The sequence below is a fragment of the Helicoverpa armigera genome, chromosome 4 (genome assembly GCF_030705265.1).
Source record: "Helicoverpa armigera isolate CAAS_96S chromosome 4, ASM3070526v1, whole genome shotgun sequence".
Classification (NCBI taxonomy): domain Eukaryota; kingdom Metazoa; phylum Arthropoda; class Insecta; order Lepidoptera; family Noctuidae; genus Helicoverpa; species Helicoverpa armigera.
In genome coordinates this window covers 7,559,400-7,586,266 of record NC_087123.1, presented here as the reverse complement: position 1 = coordinate 7,586,266, position 26,867 = coordinate 7,559,400, and the positions used below count along the sequence as shown (strand labels likewise).

General features: G+C 35.1%; 1 protein-coding gene across 4 annotated transcripts in view; it reads right to left on the bottom strand.

Moving 5' to 3' along the window:
• Positions 1-26,867, bottom strand: part of LOC110375307 (uncharacterized) — a 146,641-nt gene that overhangs the window by 103,280 nt on the left and 16,494 nt on the right. For all 4 annotated transcript variants that reach the window (XM_049847327.2, XM_049847331.2, XM_064034145.1 and 1 more), the window contains exons 2-3: positions 9,099-10,059; positions 8,662-8,853 (exon numbers count right to left, since the gene is read on the bottom strand). In XM_049847327.2, the coding sequence (XP_049703284.2) occupies positions 8,662-8,853; positions 9,099-9,738 (832 nt within the window). In that variant the 5' untranslated portion in view covers positions 9,739-10,059. The remainder of the gene's footprint in view (positions 1-8,661; positions 8,854-9,098; positions 10,060-26,867) is intronic.

Genomic DNA, 26,867 nt, shown 5'->3' with positions numbered 1-26,867 from the left:
GGGAATTAATTTAAGAGAATTATGGATGCTGGAGCGAGCTTAATCCTGAAGTCGTTCTGCCAGATTATGATAGGATTGGAACTCGTATAGTTACAGCTCCTATGTTGCCGTAGTAATTAGATTTCCTCGTTTGAATCACTCGGTTTACGGAGACTAATCTCATGATTAATGGATGACTTTTGGAAAATAAACTTTGGAATTTCGAACGATTCACTTTTGATGGAAGAAAATTATTAAGTAAATCTTTCTTGGGATTTTCACGACATCTTTCTAGTATTTTATAGTATTTTTCTTAGAGGCAACTAATACTGTAACACAATTTCTGCCAAGCAGTTATAATTAGAGCAATCCCCAAAAGCGAAGTATAAACATGACAAAGTGTATGAAAATAACACCATTTTCGAATAACTGTTTTCGGAGCATATGTGGAGTTTGTTCACAAAATTCTATCATGAAATCCAATTATTGTAGGATTTAGAAGCTTAGACTCCCGCCGTGCAGTGTAAAGAGAGAACATGGGTGGCCCAAATTTACATATACGTGTCATAAAAATAGTATGCTTTTTGGTGTTTTGCTTCTTAATTAGAGTCATAAACTAGACTAGACTATGACTATAACCTCTTCATACAACTGAAGTATAAAGAAGTCATAGCTTTTCTTTTCCATGTTATTTATTGGTTTATTCTTTAAAATAAAAAGCGATTTTTTTTTCTAAAAATACCTTTGTTATGATACTTTTAGACCTGTGTGGGCGCTAAGGTAGGAAGCAGAATCGCCGCCCACATTTAAATTACATCGATTAAATTAATCTTAAGTATAAACCTACATGATTTTCTATGAATAGAATCTTAAAAAATATATCCATACCTACATCTTCCGAATGCTTGGTAAATCTTCATTCCGACTTAATACAATTAACATACTTTATAAATATACTCACCCACGTAAACAATGTTACAATTCAATACATTCTCTTATAATTACATTTCCCATGGGTTTTATGAATTACAAATTCCGTTGTAATACAAAGTAGGTCAAACCGAAGTTGGAACACGTTCAAGCATACTTAAGTTAATTTAAATTAGGGAGTGAAAAGACAAACAAATGAAAGTTTCGGGCACCTTAAATAGTGAAGCTAAGTACAAACTATTTTAAAGAATTAGAAGCCGTTTCCTTGAATGTTGTTAGAAGAAAGTGTTGGTTCTATTTTTTACGTGTTTTATAAACTGATAGTTTCACAAATAGGATAACGACCCTACGATAAAAAACTAAAATACTTGCCCCCATCTGAGTTACTCTACTTTAAGAGAAAGGCCGTTAATGAATTGACTAGCCAGCGGACTTCTTTCACGAAGGAGGCAATATCCGCAACTATGTCGGATTGACAGACGGGAACTCTAGACATCGCCTCTTAGAACCAATAAAACGAAATCAAACAACTAACGATCACTTACTGAAATAGTATTTGCTTTTATCTTAGAACAACGATAGGTATATTACGTCGTTCAAGAATTTGTCCTATATCTCAGCTACGTTAGATCCGAAATGTCACATGATTGGCTGTTACGCTATTATTAATTCGTGAGACAGATTTCAACCTATCACAACAGTGTTTGAGATGTGCCATCAGATTTGTTATGTAAAGCGGTATACCTCTGAGAATATTATGATAAACAACATAAGGAACCCCTCGTGTAGTTACCATCGATTTTGATATACCTAGTATGCATTTATCACTTAATCGTGTCCTATTTTGAGCATCGAAATGACGATAACGATGTTTCATTTGTCTAATTGGTGTCATCGTTCCGATGCATATTTCCGAGCGCAATAATGTGACAATCATGATTTTATGAAGGTGGGAGAGATTTTATTTATTTTTAACAATATAATATAAGCGTTGGGAAGTAATATAAGGGGGAATAAGCCGACATGTTGACATATGGATTATTGACAAATTTGAGCAAAATTCAGCTTTATTCACTTATTCAGCATTCATGTAGGGCTATGCCAAAGTTAAAGGGCTAAAGTCTCTTAAACTCGGGAAGTGGAGAACCGCAGAGAAATGGCTGTTAGTCACAATAAGGTGCCACGTGCACCCAGCGTTACTGCGGTTTAGTTCCACTTTTGTTTACTTTTTCAGTGTAATGCAGCGACTGTTTCTGGGTTTCGCGTTGTTTTGTGTAATTATTACGAAACGCAGAACAACACACAAAAGCGAAAAGCTGAACAACCGCGCTAGTACCGCGTCTCATGTTAGGAGCGCTAACAACGGGTTGCATTAAAATTAGACGACCATTTTTAGGATTAAATCTTTGTTTTACGAAAGAGTGATAATCTCTATATGTTGGATTTTTAGTTGTTTAGCTTTGTTATGAGATTCTTATCTCGCCTTTCCTGACTGATTAACTCTGATTTGATATACATAAAACCGAACCAAGAATACATAAGTTTAGCCGCATGTGGCCGGCTACACCTAGCTTAGGCTGTTACATATCGAAAAACAACTGCGTCTCCTAATCAATCCGTAGCACGGGAAAAATCCTAAACAATGTTTAGATATAATTTAAACTACCACTGCACGAATATAGGTTATTGTGAACCATGCTGCCTTTAATCTTCTCATCCTAGTTCCGCTATAACCCGCGCCTGTAGTTGTAGGATTATAATGTAAAATGGATGGTTGTCCCTGCATTTGTGCCTTCACCGCGCAGGTTAAGGAATAATGCAGGACAAACTGAAATGTATGGCTGTTTCGTGTGGCAACAAAGAAGTAGTCTCATCTTTCTTCGATGATGACGCAAATCGCGACTTGCGTTACGTCAGTACTGATGAGTGATTGAGATCGACATGTCTTCTTGTTTACTTTTTAAAATGTCATTGAATGAGATGAATGTACGTACAGATTTTTATTTTGTCCTAGTTTATTAAAAACGGCACAGTACTTATCAATGATGACATGTTTTAAAAATGATTTCCCCATAAAATATAGTGGGTTTGTTTACGTTTAAGGTCAAGGGCAAATAAAAAAATATTTTCTTTTCATTTTAAATGTAATGAAAATGAATGCGAGTACAGTATTGAAAATATTTGCTGAGGTTCATATTCAAAACAAGATAGCTTTATTTATGGAGACATAAATGAAGTGATGATGCGGTGGTGCTGTGTTTATTTTTTATAGAATCTAGTTGTATTTTTTTTAAATCGGCACTGGTAGAATACACATGTTAATACATGTGTATTAACATGTGTATTCTACCAGTAACTTCAGTGTATATAGAGAACGTTTTAATTTAACAACATTTAGTGTAACAATATTTGCTATTCAAACGATTTAATCCGTTACTTTCGTGTTTGTTTCAAATATAAACTTATTTCGCTGTACCCGATGTTCGAAATTCAATTTCGTTATTAGTTTAATATTGAACTCATTATTAATTTCCATGAACAATTCCTCAAACGGAGCAAGTTGGAATTGCTTATCGCAATCACACTTAGAAATTCCTATTACAGTTCGAACAATTTGGCGTCTGATATAATTATATTCCCATCTAACAGTCGAGTAATTATCACAATGGTGTAGGATTTGGTACTAATCCTATTGCTGTCGCTTTCAGTCTTAGATATCATGCTCCTTAGATACCTCAGTACGGGTGTTAAGGTGTCAACCACATCTCCGCAGTGACTGGAAACCGAAACGTTAACATGCGTAAAATAAACATCAGACTGTATGTCAGGATTACCATACAAAGACATGTGTTATGTATGTATATATGTGTGCGAAGGGAAACCACAACAGTTAGCTGTCACGTACAACTGAATGGGTTATACGGATACGTAATTGTAGCAAATTGGACATTGTTTTCTTTGGCGTGACTTGTAAAGTTAAGAAGATATTCTAGTACATAATGTCCAGGATTATTATCAGCCTATAGGTAGGTATACCCAGTAATCCCGTATGTACTTCTTTTATGTACTCAGGCTTTGTGAACGTTTATGTTTTGTTTATAATTTTTAGCTATATCGAATGGGTGCCTACAATCTGGATCTACCGCTGTATTGAATGAATATGAACACGAGTTGCTGAATTCCAATTTTCCATTTTGAAGCTTTTATAAATAAAAGGTATCCCTAGTAGTATCTACCTGCCTACATACCTAGTTTTATTGAATTCTTAAATAAAAAGTTCTGAAGTTAGCCGTCATTAATTTGCACGTAGGTGGTGCTATTTACGTTGAAAACTAAACATAGAATAAAAAATAATCTCTTGTTTATTTTTGTTTTTCCTCAGTTTTCTTAATACTATCTCAATTATGTTCTTTGTTTAGCAATAATTCAATTAGTTTAGTAATTAAGATGTACAAGCCAAGTATTTATTTTTTTAAACCCGATTTACGCCTGTTTTTCTTTCTTTAGGAAAGTTTCCGAGCCATTCATCACATTTAATCCTTTTATCTTGCCGTTATGAACTTAATCGGCGATTGGATTTGTCAAGAATTTTGTAAATTGTATTGAAAAAGTAGGTATATAAAGAGTTTTCCATAAATTTTTGTATGTACCTGATTTAATACCATATTTTTACACAAAATATTGTAGTGTATTATAGTTTTTTTTTGTTTTGTATACTAACAAGGTTTTTCATAAAACGTGACAATCTAAATACCCAGGTATTTTAAACCCAATGTTTATTTTATACTTAAACAACAGCTTCGAACTGTATGTACACACGCGTCTATACAAGCGTCCCTGTACATTTGTCACGTGAACACAATTAAAAATGCATGAAGAGGGAACAGTGGATAAAAGAGAACACACTGTGTGTCCTGAACCATAGCGACCTACTTCCAGATGACTCTCAAAACGTGCGTGAGTAAACAACCGGGTGACATACTACATTATACATACGATTGTGTCATATAAAACGTTCTTCGCTGTCGGGTTTATCAATGGAAGTGATAAAAACATAAGGAAAATTCATGTATAATGTTATTTTTTAAGGAGTAAATCTGCTAATAATGTGAATAATATATTCTGTTTTCATACACTTTCGAAGGTTACGTATAAGGTATCTGACTACACTATCAAAGACTAGATCAGCGACGAAAGCAAGGATCTAAAAATATATAGGTACTTATAAAAATGTAACAGGGCCCCGAATTTCAATTCCGACCACAATTCGAAAATATTACGTGAAAGTTTGGCCGATTAAAAGTTCATTATGGTTCCATTCATCATCATTATCATACCAGGCCGATAGCATTTACGTACATGGGAACGTGACGCATCGATTTAGTAATGTGCTTTATCGATGCATTACGTAAATAATGATCAAACTTCTATAGTATACAACTATAGTGAAAATATGTTTTATATAAGCATTTTAAAAATACTAGGATATTGCATAAATGAGTTTATTAGTTATTTTTCGCTTGGTTTGCCAATTTTCCAGGAGTACTTAAGTAGATTAAGATTTCAGTTCCCTGCATCGATCGTAATATCTGTGAAACATAAAGTGAACATGAAACGAATCCGACGATACATTATTTCCAAAGATAGCAGCCTCTATACACCCACAAAAATACGAAATCGAATTCCCAAGTAAAATACTAATTAAAAAACTGGTTCATTCTACAGTTTGCAATTCATTATTCAACCGCGATGCTAAACTAGCAACTTTATTACTAGTTCGCGGCGGCTGAGCACTGCATTATTAAGGCATGGCCGAGTCCATTTACCTATGTAATGTTCCGTGGAAAATGTTTGTATGTTAAAATAGCTCAGTTATACTGTTGTTATAGTACGCTTTGTGGTACAAATTTACTGGTACACCATCCGCGAGTGTTTTGATTCCCATTAAAATAAATGGATGTTCTTACTTTAAGTGTACAGTTAGCGCACACATGTACAATTATACAAATGCTCTTGGAATAAAGCGAAGCCAGATTTAAACAAATTATGTCTCTGCATGAAATCTACATCTGCTTTTTGGGCCGCACATTTGTTAACTTTACATTGCTTTTTTGCTTCCACTCATTGTATGAATTCATTCAAATGAACATATCGATATTCAGTTGAATAAGTACTTGTGCGGCTTTGTGTTTAAAAATACTGAATCAATCATTGTTTTCTTTTTCAAAGAACTGCCAGGAACATTTTCAGTATTCATATTATATTGGCATTGCTTTAATGAGGTATCATGATGTTTAAAGAGCTGTGTTCAACTTTTATCCATGTTTTTATTGAATTTCCAATATATTTTCGATGAATTTGCGGTCCCTTATAAATTAAAAGCTGTAGTAGATCATACCTACACTTCACTAGCCGAAATACGGACCAAGTTTTGTATTCATGGATAGACTAAATAGATAAAGATGTGGATCGGAAAAATCATAAATTCTTGTAAGGTTGGTTTAAAAGTTAATTGCTAGATTTGGTTCGTTCACCCTAATTTAGTCAGACGAAATTGCTGCCTTTTGTTATTTATGAGACCCTTAAAGTGTTAGATTGTATCAGTATGTAACGTATATGCCCCAGAGAGAAGATATTCTAGTAAAAGTAACAAGTGGGGCTGCTTGATTGTTAATATGATTTGCAAGCGGCGCTCGCAGCATTTTTGCGTGAAAGAAAAATCCATGACTTTTTACTTTTATATGGATATCATTTTCATAGTGAGCTGTATTCATTGTACTTTGTTTGATCTTTGTTCATTTATTTTAAAAACGTTTTTTTCAGAATAATAATAAATCCTGTAAAGCAACGTCAGCAACGTGTATCTAATCTACCGTTACCAAAAAGGCAGAAGGAGAATGAAGTGTACGAATATCTTTTATACAAGCGGTTACAAATGACAATGTTTGAAAAACAACCTTGCACATTTTTCACCTCTTGTTGGTTAGAGCACTCTAACTTAACCGCAGAGCCTTTTATTCCCATCGCAGGAAATGAATGGATGGCATCATCAAACGAGAAATACGTCCCGAAAAGCGGTAGAGTAACAAAGTGTTTTGCTCTTTGTTGTAACGTAGGTAATCCCACGTAGTGACCGCCGCTGCGGTCGGCGCACAAATTGCATTGCTAGAGCGAACATCCAGATTCCACCATTGATACGAACATTACATAAATCCTAAAATACTAAGTACGTAAATCTGGAGATATTACTTTTTTTCCTAAGAAAATAAATACCCTCATAAATCCATTTACAAGACGTTGCTATTAACGAGTCGAATCTTTACCGACGTTTATTTAGCGTTTTTAGTACTTATTTCAAAGTCGAGTCACGATCTCTTTCGGAAGCGCAAAACGTACTTTAAGTCGGCGGGTCCTCGGAAATAGGATAGAATCAAAGACTTCTTAAACTTGAGCTTAATTGCCTCGAAAATATTATGCGCATCATTTTTATTTATAAAATACTTGCGCCTATTAACATTAATTTAAGCTGTCTCATTTCAAAACTTTTCCAATTATTAAGATATTAATTTGTTGCTTTCACTGTTATTTAAATAAGTTGCTTTTTGGTGTTGCACGAACGTCTTAATCAAAACAAAACGTCGGAAATTCATTGTGGCCTTGGGTTCATGTCAACCGCGAGCCTCGGGGCAGTTGCGTGAGTCAGTATCGTGAAAACAAAAAAAACACAATACAAAGGGTGTAAAGTCGACCACCGATGGAGCAAGCCATATGGAATGCGTGAAAAAAATGTATTCCACAAAACCCTGCACCTTGATATTTTCCATTCTTTTGTTATCTCGCTTTAAATAGGCTAAACTGTCTTCGTTTAAAATGTGGCAAGTTATGAATATTTTTATTATTAAAACAACCGGTACAATCCCGACAGAAAATACAATACTCTGGCAAAATGCTGCATTTAAACATACCAGCATAATTCACGAGATTTCAGAATGTTATGCCTTTATTAAGTCTATCAGACGCCATGTCAGTGCCTTTAATCTGCACTAGAGAACACATATAATAGGTTTCCTTTGTGTTACAGACGTGGCTCGCAAAAAGTGACATTGTTACACTTTGAAGTGAGAAGTAAAACGGAACGTAAAATGTTCTGAACTACTTTTATCGCAAGCACTTGACTTAGGCCTCGTTTAGATGATAGTTTCACTTGAGTCACGTAAGGGATTGAATTCAATGGAATAGTAGCTGTGAACTGTTTGTAGGTAATAAGGTAAAGCGTTAGATAAGATTATGGCTATTCAGGTGCGGAGCTTTTCTGGTTTATTTTTCTTGGTTACTTTAATTGTATGACGTGAAATCGTTTTAAAAATATAAGTTGCGAGAAGCATCGTTAATTTATGGGTTATATCTCTACGTGAGGCTTTATCTAATGTATTTTATACTTAATCAAATATTCATAGTCAAGGTTGGATTAGGATATGTATTATTCAAGCAATACACATAGGTAGTGCCTGTATTATCTAGTCCACGCTCTAAGCTGGAATTGGCCAATGTGTATTCAGCATTTCTCAATATCAAAGCAAACTGACTGCTGCAGTGTAATTTAATTAACAATTCGCAAATGAATTTCCCGGTAAAAATATTCTCTGTGCATTGGAATGAAATATTAAATTCTATTTTGGCATCGCGCTTCATAACTACATAGTTTTTAAAAATGTAACTGATCACGTATTTGCTGCAAAGGATTTTGCTTACCTGTTTTGACCAGTTTGAATGTAACTTGCTGTTGATTCTTGAGCTGTTCGTTGTGCGTCGGGTGCGTGAGCTCTCGCAGAGCCATCTCGAGAGACGGCTGCTGCTGCATGGTGGTAGGACGCGGCAGCGTCGGCTCTTTCGCCCGACTCAGCTTACGGAAGAAACTAACTTTCTTCGACTTAGGATTCGGACCTGGGGCCAAAAGAGTAAAGAGCAGTTATATTACATGAAACATGTGTACATTTGCATCATTTATTATATTAATCAATTCAATAACCCTCACACTGTTATATCAAACTTCATGGATGTGAAGAGAACGTGCCTAGTGAAGCATTAATGCTGTTATTCGCCAAGTAACCATGCTAAATTAATGTGACGGCATGGGTTAGTCGGATGATCACTCGTTCGAAAACTCAATCCACACTCTCATTCAGAACCTTCAGTAGACGATCGTTGTGGTGTTGGCGTCGAAGGCGTAGAGGTACGAGCAGAGGTGGCGGGCGAGGAGCTCGGCTCAGACTGCGGCCGCGGTGGTAGGAGGCTCAGCGTGGACGCTGTAGGTGTGGGAAAGTGCGCCGCCGATACATCGGAACGGCGATCCGGTTCTGGTGTAGTAACTCGGATATGAGCACCAAACTGCGGCGAGTTCGCCACTTCGAACAGTGCATCGAAGTCGCGGTCGAAAATATTCTTTCTCGAGAATGCTGGAGTGGGAAGGGGAGCGGGCAGTTCGAATTCATCGGGAGCGGGGGTTCTAACAATTTTGCCGAATTCATTGTCCTCATGGCGACCAAGCTTCTTGAGCAGCTTCGCCTTGGTGCGCTCGCGCAGCTTTGGGCGCTCGAGCGACGGCGTCGGCGATGCCGGCGCGCGCTCTGGTGGCTCCGGAGGCGCCGTTTTGAGGTGGGTTTGGTCGCTGATGAGGGTGGGGGTGCGGGGCGGGGGTAGCGCGCTAAACGGCGCTCGCGGCGGCGGCCCGTAGATCAAGTCAAGCGTAGGCCGCTGCCGTGGCCGAGGCAGCGATTGCGAGCGGTATGTCAGGGAAACTACTTCATCCGCAGGATATATTACGTACATCCCTGGCGAGACCGCATCGCGCAGGCCCCTCGCGCCCTCCGAAGAGGTTTACGCGCGTCGATTGAGCTACTACTAGGAACTAGTGGCGAGCAAGTCTTTCTGGTACTTATCTTCCGTTAGGACGGGATTTTACACAGTAATAAGTAAGAAGGTTTACGTCGATTGGAATGTTTTTAAATGTTAAGTTGCCTTTTGCGTACTACAATGTAAGTTGAAGAACGATTAAGGAATGTTTTATGGAAGGGATGTTGAGCCATAGTAGGTAAGGTAGGAGGGTTTCTTCGTGTAATGTCTGCCAATTCCGTACAACGAATCTTCAACCTAAAGAAACAAAAAGTAATGCTTATTACTAGGTGAATAGTTGTTATGAGTGTTGAAAAATAAAGAGGTAAAACTGTGAAAAATACGGAGGTGAAAGGATCAGTTTATTTTGTCGGCATGTTTGTAACGGATAGGACAAAAAGTCAAACAGCCTCTGTGCACGCAGAGCTGACATGTTGACAAGCGTACACACTCGTTCATTTGTATGCAGTAACACACCTACAACATTTAAATTGTGCTCATTTAATCTAAGCTGCATTATTGTTCCCACAATAATTCATTATACAAATACTAAATCAAATCTAAAAAAAGTTTATATTGTAGGTAATAATGCCCAGTATCCAAACTAATATTATAAATGCGAAAGTAACTCTGTCTGTCTGTCTGTCTGTCTTTTCTTCACGCCTAAACTACTGAACCGATTTGTGTGAAATTTGGTACAGACATAGTTTGAAACTTGAGAAAGGACATAGGATAGTTTTTATTACAAAAAAATAAATAAAAATAAAATTATTCCGGACATATAGCGCCATCTATTGGTCAAATCAAAAATCTGCTGGTAGTCACTATTCCACGCGAACGAAGTTGCGGGCAAAAGCTAGTTAGGTATACAAATCCTTAAGCCTTAGCAGTTATATTGGTTGTACCTATATTAAACATATTTTTCATGAGAACATGAGGTACATGAGAAATTAGCTAGCAAAAGTTTATACTTAGACAGTACAGAATATTCGTGTAAATAATGATATTATATTCTATTCTTATACATACCCGTTTTTTAGATATACGCAATATTACCTAACGGGATAAAACAATAGAATGGTTTTAAAATATAACTCAATGTAGATAAGTTCTCACATAAGTATCTATAGTTTAGCTGAAGTGTAAACTAGGCGGCAACTTAGACAAACGGGTCAAGTATCACCACAATAGGAGAGGGGAGCTAAGTGGAGGAGTCCTCAAAAATTTTTCACCAACGTGGCGAATATTACAGATTCATTAAAATTTTGCTTTTGCTTACGCTAGTAAGGGAATCCTTTGTAACCATAATGTATAATGAGGTCAGAATATGCACGTTTTGGAAAAAAACAAGAAAATTTTGTCTATGTAAAACTTTAAAGCGGAGTTAAACCTGGAGATACGGTATCTTTTGGTTTCGGCTGAAAATGTATTTATCCTACTGTAAAAAGTGCAAATAAAATAGGTACAGTCAGTTTGCGATTCGAATACAAACAACGCTACGTATGTGTCTACTCTTTAATTGACCAGTTACGTCTCAAATCACGTAAAGCAATTACTACGAAATAATTAAAGACTACGAGATTTATATGAGTTTCAAACTGGTGACGGCATTTTAATAGTCGGCTAAAGTTTTGTTAGTCCGCAGTGAAGTTGTTACGCCGACGCGTAAATAAATATTCGCATACAGGGTTCAACGAATGGCTTGGCGGCTTGCCTACGAGACGTTTTGCGAAAACTGAATAGCGGATACAATATACTGCTATTTATAATTGTTGTTTTTTTAAATAACTCGCTGGATCGCATTACTAAATAACCTTGGGTTTGTAAAAAGTTTAGAAAAATATGCAATCGTTGAAACGTGGATTTTACATTTGCATAAAATAGTTTCTTTGTTATACGTTAGAGGCGGTTTAAGAAATAAATTGGTTTTCATCCCGAGAAAAGCAATTCCACGACATAATCTCACAACACGTTTAACTTTAAATGCAGCTTTATGATGTAGAAAAGAGAATATACAACTTAATTTAGTTAAAACCTTCTTATCGTGAAACATAAAGTAAGTGTCATTAGATGTTCACGTATTAGAGTTTTTGTTTGAATATACGTCGGTGAAGCAAAATCATAATTTATAATAACGTAATATTTAGTGAGTACTGAAAGCAATGAAACACACGTGCCGAAATATTTCTGTCTTGTTTCAAAATAAATCATTTTTAGTGGAAGTATTGTGATGTTATAAATCCTTTGCTCAATGGCTAAAGTTTGGAACATTTCAAGATCCATTAATGGATTGCTTCTTACTTTAGTTGGCGACTCGTGGCGGATTTTTGGAGTCAAGAGTTGAAGAAAATATCAGTATTTTATTTTAGTGTTAATCCTTACTTTAGCGCTAAGATGTAGAAAATCATACGACTTAATTATTTAATCCAGTATCACAACATCTGCCTGGTTGTAATATACATATTATTATATGTACAGAGGAAGTAATTAACGCATGTGTCAAGAACATGCTTAGAGGAGGTATTTGTTCGTAATAATTGCTGCTTAATAAGATATTTGGTGAAGGCGGTCTTTGACAAAATATGCCTTAAATATTTGAAATTGGTTAGGTACTACTGCGCTTTAAGTTGGTAACCTAGGAATGGTAGTATAAAAAATATACCTATAGTGATAGCTTTTTACTTTCAGAAAAGTTTTTGATCATTCTTATAGAGAAACATTCAAAAGAAGACAAGTGAAAGCAAGGCCTTTGAGGATTTATCTCATACAATAGATCTGTAACTGACTTTCAGAAAGCGAAGTTTTTTGTTTGAAAATCTCCCACGTTTGGTGGTTTATCGTACGTGACTTTGACGGAATTGTGGTGGCTCTTCCACAAAAGCCATTAATCAAGGGTTGAGTTGAATTGTCTGAGAAACAGCATAACCAAGTCAGTAGGTACTATATGTAAACGCGCGTACGTAAGAAATAAAATCGATTTATCGTAACCTACATTATATGGAAGATTAATAAATTAACTTTGCTTAAAAACCACACATGAAATCCCTAACAAAAGGTCCTGCCTATTTCATGTTGTGTTTACATATTGACTTAAAGCAATTTGAAATCAATGTAACATTCCGACCGAGCTGAAGTTGATTATTGGTATATGAACAATGAATGAATTAGCCTACAATTCCTCAAGTTTGGCCAATAATTACGTAACTTTATATTTCCATTGAAAGAATTGTTAAGGAAGTTGAGAACCGAATTCACCTACTTATTGAATCGTAATAATTTTACTACAAATTATGTTGAACGAACTTTGTGAGGAAACTTTTGACATTTAATTATTGGAATTTGTCAAACGTTCGTAATTCGATTTTATGATTATTTGTATGCTTTTAACGTTTTTTCATGGACGTTGATATATGATCCTTGATTTTAATTTTAATATAAAAGATATTATTTTTCATAGTATGTATAGCTTTAGGCAACACATATAGTCACAGCTTTATTCTGAATATATTTGTACGAAAACATTTTGAAATGAAAAATAAAGCACATTGCTCAAGGCGTTTTATTAGATATGAACAAGTCGCATTTCCTGAAGCATCCCAAAATAGATGTTATATTGCACTGAAATAAAGTTTTATTTTGAGGCAGAAATCAAAATAAACTCGGCTCCGAACTAAATCCGTTGACCGCATGAAATTAAAAATTCAGAAGTGGATCGAAGTAGGTCATTGTGTGAACGTTTGGAAACAGATTCGGAGATATTTAGACACAAAGAGATGAATGAATTTGCATTTTTATGTAAAGAGGTTACACAGCAAATAATAAAGAAAGAAATTCGTTGAGTGTTCGATGGAATCTTTCATAATATTCGAAAGTGATTATTTCGTCTTCTTGGTAAAGTTTGAGTACTTCTAAACGAAGATTGGTGTGAGAAAGAGAGCTTTGTTTGTAAAAGAAAAATGCTTGAGTAAACGCAGGCACACTTAGCGTTTGTTAAGGGTCATTCTTTAGAAAAAAGCAACGTAAATTTTCCGAAATACACTCTGTATTACAGGGTGAAAGTAGAAATGTTTTACTTTGAATATTGTGTGAATATCGTTGACGAAGCAAAAGTGCACTAGTGACGTAGGATCCGGTTGCGAATGAAAAGGTCGAGTGCTTCTCCACAATGGAACGTCGCGGTCACAAGACCACCCTTTCCTCATTAGTATTGCGAAAAAATTCGAGCACGGGAGCAAGTCCCTGAAAAACTTTTCTATTGCGAAAGTTTGGAGCGTTTATTGAACCGGAGAGAGTTTTAAGTAAAATAATGTAGAAAAACTTTAGGAGTCGTGTTACACTTATTTTTTGGGCTCTTAAGTTTGATTTGTTTTTCCTGTTTTTTCAGAAGTACTGTGGTTATTAGAATCGATCAGGTGCACGTACTCATGTGTCGAAGAGAAAACGCACCTGTCCGAATTGCCCTTGCGGTAAAGCTCTTATTTATTATAATTTTAGCGCACAAATATTATTTCGAATACGTACATGACAAAATAAAACTTCGATAGATAATGGAAGACTATACATGACGTAAGTAAGTATTGCATGCTTCCACGGTGACTGGGACCGCGATGTCTCGGCATCTCATTATTGGGACAGGGACGGCGTGACGTGACGCCATCTTTGGTACCTAAATCGCATGTTTTATTGGCTGTGGTTTGATATTGCGTTCAGGAATTCTCGAGAACGAAATTGGGCAAATGGTGTTGCGTAGGCATTGTGATGAAAACTTCCTTATTCACAGTTGATAATATGATTCGATTCTTTATAGTTTTTGAGTACTTCTTGTACCTCATAAAATGGCTTTCAACATACCTAAGTAGGTAATTATATAATTTATGTGTGATTTTTCTCATACAATTTGATTGAGCGATTTCAAAATGTGTGTTAAATTCATCAGAAATTCTTTTAATAAAACTTCTTTAATTTCATGACATGTAATTCCAATGAACTGAATAATTATCTGTAAGTGTAGTCAATTCACTGACTTATTTAAAATACTGGAAATACTGCACTGACTTTAAATTGATATAGAATTCCTTTCAGAAGGTGGATTTATTAAACCATATTAAGATATGATTTTAATGCGTATCAGTCGTAATGATACGGTTTATCTAAACTAAGTACTGAATTTTACATTCGATCTTATAAATTACTACATATAATGAACACATTCCCCATCATCTAATTATAAAAAAAACGACTCACTTATTTCATATTCTGTAAAATTAATAACTCTAGTTCCGTCGTTTAAACGACACGAAAATAATGATTTTATAAATCTTTCATGTTCTAAATAGTCGGACACTGGTATATAAATAAATCGGTATTCTTATACCGAGCCCTTGACTTGGGTTGCAGCGGATGTTATTTTTCAGAACGACAAGGTCGTATGTCACACTAGCGCTTTGTAAAGGTGCGTTCAGGAAGTAGTTAATATTAATGACAGTATCGTAACTGAATGTACTTAGATATTATATTTTAATTTGTAAATAAAGATGACATTAAAATATGAACTGTGTCGTATGTGCTTTGTATTGATTAGTGATATAATTTTAAATGAAAACTACAATTTGTTTGGTCTTATCAATTATAATAAGCCAAATTCCAAATATAAATGGTTTGTGGTAAGGTATTCTCCGTGTTATTCTGATATTTTACTCTTAAAGCCTCAACTCACTTCTCATCCCACTGCTGGGCAAAGACCTTCATATCTTGTCTCCAAGTTATATTAATACCATATTATAAGAGACCGTGGCTAACATTTTAAATGCATTTATACTCAATTTACATTCGAACGAAAAATCCGCTGAGAAATCTACCCACAAGATATTTCACTACTGAATCTTTTCCTAATACGTTTCTATATATAAAATTGGTCTTCGATTACTGACCCCGATCCCTCAGGATTGCCAGTAATCTCGCCGTCTGCCATCCAAACTTTAATTTGCAAATATTAAAAGCGCCCGACTTGCAAACTTTAACCAATACGACTTTATTTATATGTATAAATTATACTCCATTTTCTTTACTACAGTTATGGATCGTCTCATCAATATCGGTAATAAGATATTTATTTACCGAAAGACTGCCAGCTCGAATAAGTTGTTTGAACAAAATGATGGAAAGTAATCATATCGGAATTCGTATTTTACTTTTTGTGAGGAGCCGAGGGAAACAATTTAGCACCACTCTAAAAATTATTTCTGACATAATGGAAAATGCAGGGACGCCTGCCGTTTGCGCATAGAATTAACCTAGAAAACACGTGAACATCACAGAGCAAATGAAGTAACAGCGCTTTCACAACAGCGGATTTTTCATTCGGTATTTTATTACGCGCGACAAAAAACCTTCTTTCTCGTCTCATTTGTCATCGTTTGAATCGGTAGTTGTCAATTGTTCGTTCGAAGAACTCTAGCAAATCGTACGGACAACCTTATTTGTCGCTCGGAATGTGTCGCGCGTACATAATTCTAGCCAAAATCGACTGGTGTGAAAGCGCTATAATTGTCGTCTGTCATTAGTAGAGGAAACAGGTTATTGCGAGGTGCACCTCATTTCCCATAGGACATCGGTTTCCGATACGACACTCGAAAGCTCGATTGCATTTGTAATGTGTTTTCCGATTTCCATGACTCCCTGTGGTACGGACAATTTTATTCGTCTTTCGTATCATAACGCAGCAATAAATCTGCTTTTGTAGTTGGAGATTAAAGATTTTTGTTTGGTAACTTAATAGCTTGAAATGTGTATCCCGTGGGGTAAACGGAATTGCTTTGTGATAGTGTCCATATCGCAAGCTTTATTTGCACTAAAGTTTATACGTCACTATTTTCATAATACGTTTAGTTTTGTACTGAGAAACATTATCTAGATTATGTCTTATTAAATAATTTATGACAAAGACAGTGTTAGCATGTTTCGAAATTAAATGCAATGCTAGCTGAAAGTATATTTCAAGTATTAAGTATAATCTAAACGTCTGAGTTGGATTTGTCGGTACTCTTAGCCGTCGAGGAGTTCTACCAAACTTTGAAGTTCATCTTCAGCTGCTGATGAAGTTTTGTGTGACTGTAAAGGGAATATGCTAAGAAATAGTTTTGAAAGCCATTAATTAAATTTGTACAAGACTATTCAAGATTTCTGTCGGCATTTGTGAGAGAATTAATGGAAGACTGTACCAAAATAATTCAGGTTTCGCCTTCATAATTGTAATACCTTTAGTTGCCTAAGTATTTTCTAGATAATATTTAGCTTTCCTAACAATGCTCAAAATTCAGGATCATCGAAAAAGTGCTCTTTCAGTGAACATTAAAATATGTTTACCCTCAAAATATATACTTTTTACTGTACTTTAATTCGTAACATAAACTACGTAATAATCAACATGCTTCATACATAAATAATGTGGACACTTCATAAAATGTCAGCACGTAAGTCGTTTTAGATCGGCCGATAGAATTAAGTTAACGTTTCTTTGAGTACCGGCCCGTGATATTTGGTAATACAATTTCGTTTGATTAGGCAGTTAGGTGAGTAAACATGAGGAAGTCATATTTTACGGCTTTGATAAGCCAATTTTATGTGTTAATTTAGTTCTCAAAGTGATGAAAAGTTTGAGTACGTAATTTTAACAAGTTTAAGTAATTTTGAGAAAATGTATGCTTTATTTAATTGACTGAATACGACAAACAGGTATTTCGTAAATATGTTTTCTATTTATCGTAGCTTTACTTTTTAATTTTACTACCTTTTCCTAAGTTACACTGTGACGTTAGAAAATTTTAAAAGATACCTTGTAGCTAGTAATATTCCTTTGATTTAATATTTTGAATCCTTAGATGAAAAGGTAGGGTGACACACGAGTACAAAATCCTTTTACAAAGTAAAGTCAATATCGTTATACTCTTCACGGGAACAGTAGTGTAAGCGCATTAAATCATTCTACGAAAATAGGATAACTGGGTTTAGTCTGATTGAGTAGTCAGACTTCTTAGTGCCCGGATTGTGTTCCTATGGCTCCGTAGGCCGCCGGCGTGATTTCTAGGTACACCTGGTCGCATACATTAGGTACTTATTCTATCATGAAATATTGCTTACGTACGATCTAACTGAGTAGTTTGGTGAACTTTCCTTTAACAAATGGTGCTCAGCGAATAAACAATTTGCAAACATTGTATATTCTTTTTTTCTTTGTGAAGAAAGTCAAGATAAAAATATAAAGCCAAAGCGATTATGACTGGTGTTCCACAAATAAAAAACCTCTTATTTATGTCTTATAATACTGAAAAGAAACACAGGTATTATTTACATCGTCAGCGGTCGGTAAGGTTACCGAAAATTGCCAATATTCAGCGGAGAATCATGCGTACCTACTTACATACGGTGGTTAAATTTATGAGGGTTATAAAACGTAAACGAAGCATCACATTTGCTACTTTATTATAGCTGTAAATGACAGTAGTCTTCGTGGGTTTATATTTTAATACGACGTTCTTGATCTTATAAGTCAATTTGGTATAAATGTTACATTACCTTAAGCCACGTAACGATGTTATAAGTTAGACTGACCGTGCTTTATTCAATGAATACAGGTTCGTTCAATACATAGATGACATTAAATTAAGAGGTTTTCTCAGATCAGTCAGTGTTAAAGAGAATGTCTTGACATAATGCTTGCAATATCATAATGATGTATGTATTTGTGGGGGTAAGGAGGTTATTGCAGACTTGCGTGGGTTTTTTGCTTATCTACAGCAGCTTAAGTTAATCTTGACTTCATTTGGAAAGAGCAAACCCACACCTGTATAAAAACAAATTCTATTTTTTGCTTTCAGTTTTAATAAGCTAATCTGAAATCAATAGTCGAGGTGCTGACGTAAAAAAGTACGTAAATAATAAACGTGAGAAGGTACCTAAATATTCGGGTACCTGTGACAGGTAAGTATACTTTCTTTTTTACTGTGTGTCCTTCAAGTTTATTTTTCAGGTTCGTTACTCCGTGGAAGGATCAGGTCTACGTGAGATGGTTGCAGTAGAGCGGCTTATAATGATTGACTGCCATTTAATGGATCGCTTTAGATCTAGCGCTTAAAGCGCTGTTTGTTGCAGGTGAGCAGTTACAGTTCATGGAACATTAGAATTTGAGTACAACATTAAATTAAACTGTAGTGGTTTCGACATACCTCGTCTAGATTGGAATTAAAACCTGTTGAATGATTAATTTATTCAGTATAAAGTCTAATGGCGTTATAGTAGGTTACAATAGTCACATATTGACCCATCTTTGACATTATTATTTTATAAATGTAGCTAGATTCTGTTTATGAGGATGTGGTATATTACATACCTACATAGATTACGCATGTTATTATGGATGCTACCCTTGCATGGATTTCGAATAATCGTATTGCAACTAACGCATCAGTGTGCTAAGCTCAAGATTGGATCGAACTGCATAATGCGTGCCACTGAAAATTCATTCTATTTACTTTCATTACTAGTTTATCTGTACCTATTAACATTTCTACGAACCAACTTATTTGAAAGAGGATTAAAAACTGGGTGGAGGTAGGTTTCCTGGAACGGCCAATCAATAAGAGTTTGTGGAAATATGAATTTATTTTGAACTGAAAATGTAATCCTTATTTTTTCTACTTTAGAGCTATCGGAGAGGAATGAGCTCCGTTTCACAGGAAAGCGGGAAAATCTTATTGCTTTCCCTAATCCACCAATGGGAAGATTGTGTCCGGATTATTCTTACGTTTGCAGATTTTTTTATATCCTATTTATAAAAATAAGACTAAATAAACAGTACAATAGATAATATTTGCGAATGCATTGCAATTAAAAGTCACCCCGTCTTATTCTTCTTAAAAGGACCATTTTCTCAAGACGCTCTTCTTAGAATTTAACGCTAGAAAATATTTTAACATCACACGTTTATTCTAATGAGGCGCCTTTAACAAAGTTTACCTTATATACTAAACATGAGCGTCAAAGACTGAGGTTTATAGTTACTTTGATAAACCAGTGCTCGGTTTAATAAATATGCATAAGTAGGTACATACCATGAATAATAATTAAGGTATACCTACAAATTATACCCAGTTATCTTGTGTGATGCCAAATTAATAATTTTGGATATCCTGAATTATTCATCATCATCATCATCATCATCTCAGCCATAGGATTATTAATCGAAGTTATTATATTAACACCAATAATTTCTGTCTGGTTAATTGAGACCTTATAAAAAAAAACGCACTCATCTATCACGCTACGATATTGGGTACATAATCGCTGATTACAAATTTTGAAAGGATGAGAAGATAAGCACGTGAGTTCTGCTCACTTATCTCGAGTCATTTTCACGTGAGATCCGAAAACACTTCGAATTCAAATGTAAAACGTGACATTGACGAAAAAACAGGGTCTGTCTTGGAGAAAATGGAATGAATAAAAAGCTGGTTCTATAGGTCAGAAAAAATTGCTTCTATGTATATTTAAAATTGGACCAAAACATATATCAGGCTGACCCAAAAGGACAACATATTTGTCCCTTGATACCGCTTTACGAATTCAGTTCTTCTCTGTTAATATTTTATCTCTCTTTAAAAAGTGACCGAAGGCACTACGAGTTTTATAGAAGACATTTAACCCTCCTTCCTTCATCCCCAAAGGTCGAATTTCGGGAAACACAACACAGTTTTAGTGTTTTCTGTCATGAAAAATGCATCATTTCTACAAGGTAACCGGACTTACGAGTGTTTTGTATGAAATACAAAACAAACCGTATGAAATACAAGTGGACTCTGAGAAATATTTAATCCCTTATTTCGTATTTTTAAGTGATTTTTGTTAAAAATTGTCGGAGGAAAATTTTCAGACTTTTGTAGACTATAGGAGGGAAGCAAGTAAGTACTTATGCCGACGATTTAATGCGTAACGAGAAAAAATCTGTGCTAGTAAATATTGTTGTGTCAACAGTAAATAATGTGAGTAACTATTAATGTCTCAACATTCCGTTATAAAGGCATTAAACATTTTTATCGCTGTCATAAAACTGTTAGGAAATTCACCTTCTGTAAACTAAATCGTCTTCCCTTTTAATAAATATTGCATTATAAATAAAATAGTAATAAAGTATTATCGAAATGTAATTTAAAACATAAATTATGTTTGTCAGTTGGACCTTAATAAGTCTCAGAAGTTATTTGTTTGAGTTTAAAATTAAAAAGTTTTTAGTTATTCGAAACATTGTAGAATTTACAAAAAGTTTTTTTGCCAGTCATGGATAAATATTAGAAGCCACTAATCACTTACAGCAATTTTAACAATGTTTTTATATGTATCAGTTTTCAACTAAGAAACATAAACGCCCATTCATTACTTTTAATGTGAAGATTTGCCGAAAAGAAGTACCCAAATTGAGCCCTTTGTAGCAACAATAAATTGCGTTCGCTAAGCCCTGTTTGTCATTTTTCCTTGTCCAACTCGATTTTAGCATGAAATTGTATGATCATTGTTGTTGTGACGTCATAATGCTTTATCTAAACAAATGGGGTGGAAGTTGTGAGCTCCGTGTGCCACGCGAGTGAGAAAAGAGGATTACGATGTTTGCACTACAGCTGTTGTACGCAAGTTTAATAAAAAGTCAAGTGTTGCCGTGTCTTGTGGAAAACATGCGAGAAATAAGTAGAAAATGCCCTGTTGATATAAAGTGAAAGCAGAAATATAAAGTGCCTGTTTAACATCAGGTCACTTTTTGAAGATACCTTTTATAAAACGCCTTTAATAGGATTCTTCCTCTCACTGCGGTCAATTATAAATATTAAACTTCTTCCTGGAGAGAAGAGAAAAGAACGGTCTACCTTCATATTTATATTTCTATGGAATAGTGTAGAATTGACACCCTAGAATTGAAGTTGATTTTGCTAAAATCTGTTGCAAATTGAACGCATCCTATTAATTCAAAAGCACTTAATACTTTTTGCACTATTTAACCACGCGAAACACGTTGTTACCTCAACCCAAATGTTCTACATAAAACAGTTTATAATGTTTGATTAAGGTAGAATTAGTGCCAGTACGGGAACATAGTTTTGTTATGTAAATTTGGAAGATAGAGTAAAGCTGACCTTTCCTGTGGGTCATCCGTTTAGCGTTAATTGTAACTAAATGTGCATTGTATTTGACATTTAGATGTTTCGAGTAAATATGGGTTTGTTAAAGTTATTATGTTGGAGCGCTATTTTGAACTGCAAGTTACAGTTTTCTAATATAATTCCAAAAACATTTAAAACTGTTTCCATAGGGGCAAAAATAAAAATATAGAATAGGTATCTTCAATTTTCCTCCACATATTGGCGTATATCTTTTGTAATCACATCGTGTACGGAGGTTTCTTTTTACTACATGTATGCATGTCTAAGAACAATCAACATATAAAATGTGTACCCGCTACCTTACTATGAATTCACATCTATATTATACATACAGTGACCCAGTATATCGTTATTATAGGTCAAATACACGAAGCAATTTATCTAACGACCGGTATGTTGCAAAATGTGAGAGGATATTCAAATTTTGTTTTGCTATGAATGATTTTTCAAATATTTTCGTGCGTGATTTTAGAGGGATGTAGCAACAGAATATTAAATATGTTCTACATAAAGGTATATATTTTTACCATATGAAAAAGTATTGATTTTACAGAATTTTATTTCTTCGTATTGGAGCTTAAAATACTGAGCGAATTCCTATAATAACTATCGAATTTCGCATAAATTCAGGTTCGATTAACTGAAGTTATAAGTAACCTATTTCGGGAATTAACAGAACTGTTGTTAAAAATAAACACGAGGGCGGTGATTGACATATAAAACAGGGGAATTTATTTAATATGTTTGCGATTTTCAATCGGACAAAGGGAAACCTATTGTATCAAGCACAATGTATGAAACAAAGACATATTATAGTACGTACATACATTGTGAACATGTTCAATTACCTGTACTACATAAAGTTAACTACTGGGTATCGAGTTAACGTATTGAAATGATCTACGCCGTAGCGCTTGCTACGAGCTACGGGTACTGTTAACCACTACGCGGTTAGATCAAATAATATTAGCACCTAATAATAAGAATCAGAGTTTATTGTCTGAGTAAAATTAGCAAACAACTGTGTATTGATATTTGAGTGACAAGTATTATCATACGGATAAACTTTTCAGTGTTTAGCTAACAGATAGTTCACAGTATGTGTGAGGAAGATGCTACGTTATTTAATTAATTATTTTTAAGTAGAAAAGGGGACACTGTTTGTCAATTATTGACAATCTGGTTTTCTAAAGTGCACTGTCACGAAACTAATATGACTGAACCGAAATGGTATCGCCTACAATTGCATCAGGAATGTTGGCTGAGCATTTATGTTCAAGTTACCTCAATAGAGATTCCCAAGGGGGTACATTCCTAAGAGTGGAAAAATATGCCCACGTACCGTGTGTTTATTACGAATGAAGGAATTCCCAGCGCGCTTCGCTAATGAAAATTTATATGACGGTCAGTAATACCGATGAGACTCGCCGTCTACCAGCACCCTTCGACCGTAATGAATGTTTGTTAACTCTATTTGAAAAATTACCTTTATTTATTAAAGTCACGCGTGAGAGATTAACTATAGGTAACTAACAGATAGAGTAAAATTCTGTTTTACACCATAACTCGTCCGTATAAAGTGCCTGCAGTAAGACTTTACGGAACATTTAGTATGCCAGCGTTGAACGTATTCCAAGTACATCCAATTGTTAAAGATACATTAAGCAGTAATACGGGTATTAAAGACGGGAATGGTGCAGTGAAATTGGCAATCTATCGTCTACGAACACTATAGGAGCCCATTTCCTCGACTACATTCGTATTTCCGTTCGATTATAAGGAGACCCTTAGTAATTTGTGAATATGTCGTTACGTTATTAATGTAGGTATTTCTTGAAACCCTACAAAGTGACTTAAGCCTTTAATTTTTAAAAAGCGCTTGAAGCGATTCAGCAAAGAACAGTGAAATCTTTTATAAGTCACGTCATATTCTATTCAGTATGTGAACTTGCGGCGTGCATGTAAAATAACAATGCAGGAAAAGTTATTTGTTACCGCAGGATACTAAATATTAATGCTCTTACCATAAAGTTTGTGGTTTTGGTTTGCTGTTAGTGGCTTTGTTGTAGTGTGTAGTATAAACTAGACATAACGAGCTCTTTTATTTATATGTCAGGTTGATGACTGGATGTTTATGGTTTAACAAATGGCTCTGTGATTAACTATCATGTCTCTCTTATTTCAAATAAAAAGCCAGATTATTCAATTAAATGGTAACGTGTAATTAGATTTATTCTAACTATAACTTACGGTTCAACAGTTGCAAAATCTCTTTCTCAGGCCAACACAACACAAAATCAATGAGGCATAAACTAATTATTCGCCAAGTGCCCCAATTTTGAACAGTCAAGCATCGCGTTACCTGACTCATAAGAATACAATTGCGCTAATTTGTTTCACTTAACATACTCCATATGACGAAACGCAAGCAAAATATCGTTTAATATAATGTTTACAGTTCGCGTATTAAAGCTGCATCAAACTTGACCGACATTTACACTGTTCTTGGCCGCGTAACAAAATGTGTGTCACACGCATCGCGATCTCCCTGCTATTTTGGCAACTCATTATCTATCAGTGCCAGAGGAACCTCGGCTACAGATTCTAAGAATTTAGACGGCAGCATTCGTTTCTCGAATCGAGAAAGCAACGAGTAATTATGAGCTGTGGCGATTTACTAATCGATTCTATTATTAGAGTATTATTCTATTATTACTGTTAATGTCACACCTCTTGTGCAATATATAGGGAGCATTAATGCTTTTACGTGATTTGATTTTGGGGTGTATTATTACGAAGAAATGACTTATTTGTTATTAAGTACGAACTAATTCTTAATTATCAATAGGTATTGTTATTTACAAATACTAAATGAATGACTCCTAAAGGATTCAGAGGTGAATTTTGATTAATTACACGTACAATGTACTTAATAGTGTTCACATCAATAGTTCTCTCGACGCGACTTTTGTGTTCTAAATGCCAAACAAAAGAACATCCCCATTACTAGAACTTAATGAGTATAGACACATTAACACGACATGTTCAAGTCATTAGCGATTCCTTCACAGAACTTTCCTGAAGCATTTAAAACAGACTCTATGAATACCAGAGTGTTAAGTTATGGACCGGTTGGTTAATCAACATATTTGATTGGTACCTCTGTACAACCGAATACATACATAAGGTATACATATAACTTGCAGAAATTGGCCCTTTACCCTTTACAGCATATGAGTAGGTATACATTTTAATGAGAATTTGTATAAGTAGTTTGAACGTTCTAGAATAATCTAGAACTATAATTTTACAGGGAATTCAATATCACAATACACGCAATAATGATCATAATATTGACAGGAAATAAAAAAAAAAAACTGTATTAAATCTCGAGGGTGCTCGAAAACATTTGAAAGGAAATCTTTTATATCCGATAATGAGAGAAGGGACAACTTCCTCAACTTTCTTTGTTAAAAATGCGTACAAGAACATTTTTGTCGGTGACTTTATTAGCGAAGGTATTTTCTATATCTACACCTACATAGTTATGAGTGTATGAAAGAAAAATGACTGTTTTGCGAAACAACATATGAATCAGTGTGTTTTCACGTTTTTTATACCTACAAGTTTTAGACTAACTATTTTTCAGCCCTGTTTTCATCTAACAAAATGATTCAGAGTGTACTATCATCGAAAATTTCAAGAATCACATCAAAGTGAAATTGTGGGCATTTTATTTTTCTTTCAGAGTCATATAAAATTAATTTCCTCTTTTACACAACGTAATAAAAAGATTCAACACAAAGAAAATAACGGTTTAATGTTTGTCTATATTAAAATTATGATGGGAGGGTCAACAGCGACCACAACCCATTCTAAGCCTCATTTATAGCTCGTACACCCCCGACCAGGATACGTTTATGTGGGAGCAATTTAATTAACGTCCGTCCATGTATTATACATTTTAATATGTGTATTGACAACTTTGATGTTTTATGACAAGGGAAAAACGTGCCAAAATCCGGTCGATCTCACAAACCACACCGGAAAATAAATCGTGTCGTTTGATATTAGCTGCCTATAAAGCTTTGATAAAAACAGCAAATTACAAAAATAACGAAGTTAAACATAACTGAGTGACAATTTTAAATTGCTTTAGAAGCTTTGAATAGGTAATTATGTCCCTCGTTTATTGGCTAAAAAGTCTTTTCGGAAAATGTTTTGCGGTCCCGTTCAAAGGAAACGTTTTAGGCACTTTAGATTTATGGCATTTTTTTATACAAAATAAACTGTTTTTTGTACCGTTTTACCTCAAACAAGACACTACGACAACAATTGATTGCTTAGCATAGAGCATACGTCATAATCGTAAGTTATCCCACCATTTCACTTTTCTCTTAGCGATTTCACACACCTATGTATACCATTTTCACGTTTAAGTGTTTGCACGTAACCTGGAAGAAATCGGATAAACTCCTAGCTTGAGCAGGTAGCACCTATAATACCAAAATATGCAGAATCATTAGCTATAATACACAAGTGACATTGTATTGTACGCGGTTCAGTAATTCCGCTGACACGGCAGGCGTGAGGCCCGTCACCTCGTGTCGTCAGCCCGCATACGGCCCGCGTGTCTCTCGTTCATGGTGAATAAATAAATTGACGAGCAGAGTTGCCATTACGGAAAATCTACTAAGAAAGTAGCGCGCCAAAATGCCTGTGTTTGGAGAATGGAGAGCGTGACTGTATCCGCCCTTTCTTTGGAACCCGCCCATTTTTTGTTGTACAAAAAATCGTTGACAAAGGTCTCAAAGAACTCAACACCTAGTTGGTTTACTCGTAAATGATCGCTTTGGTCAT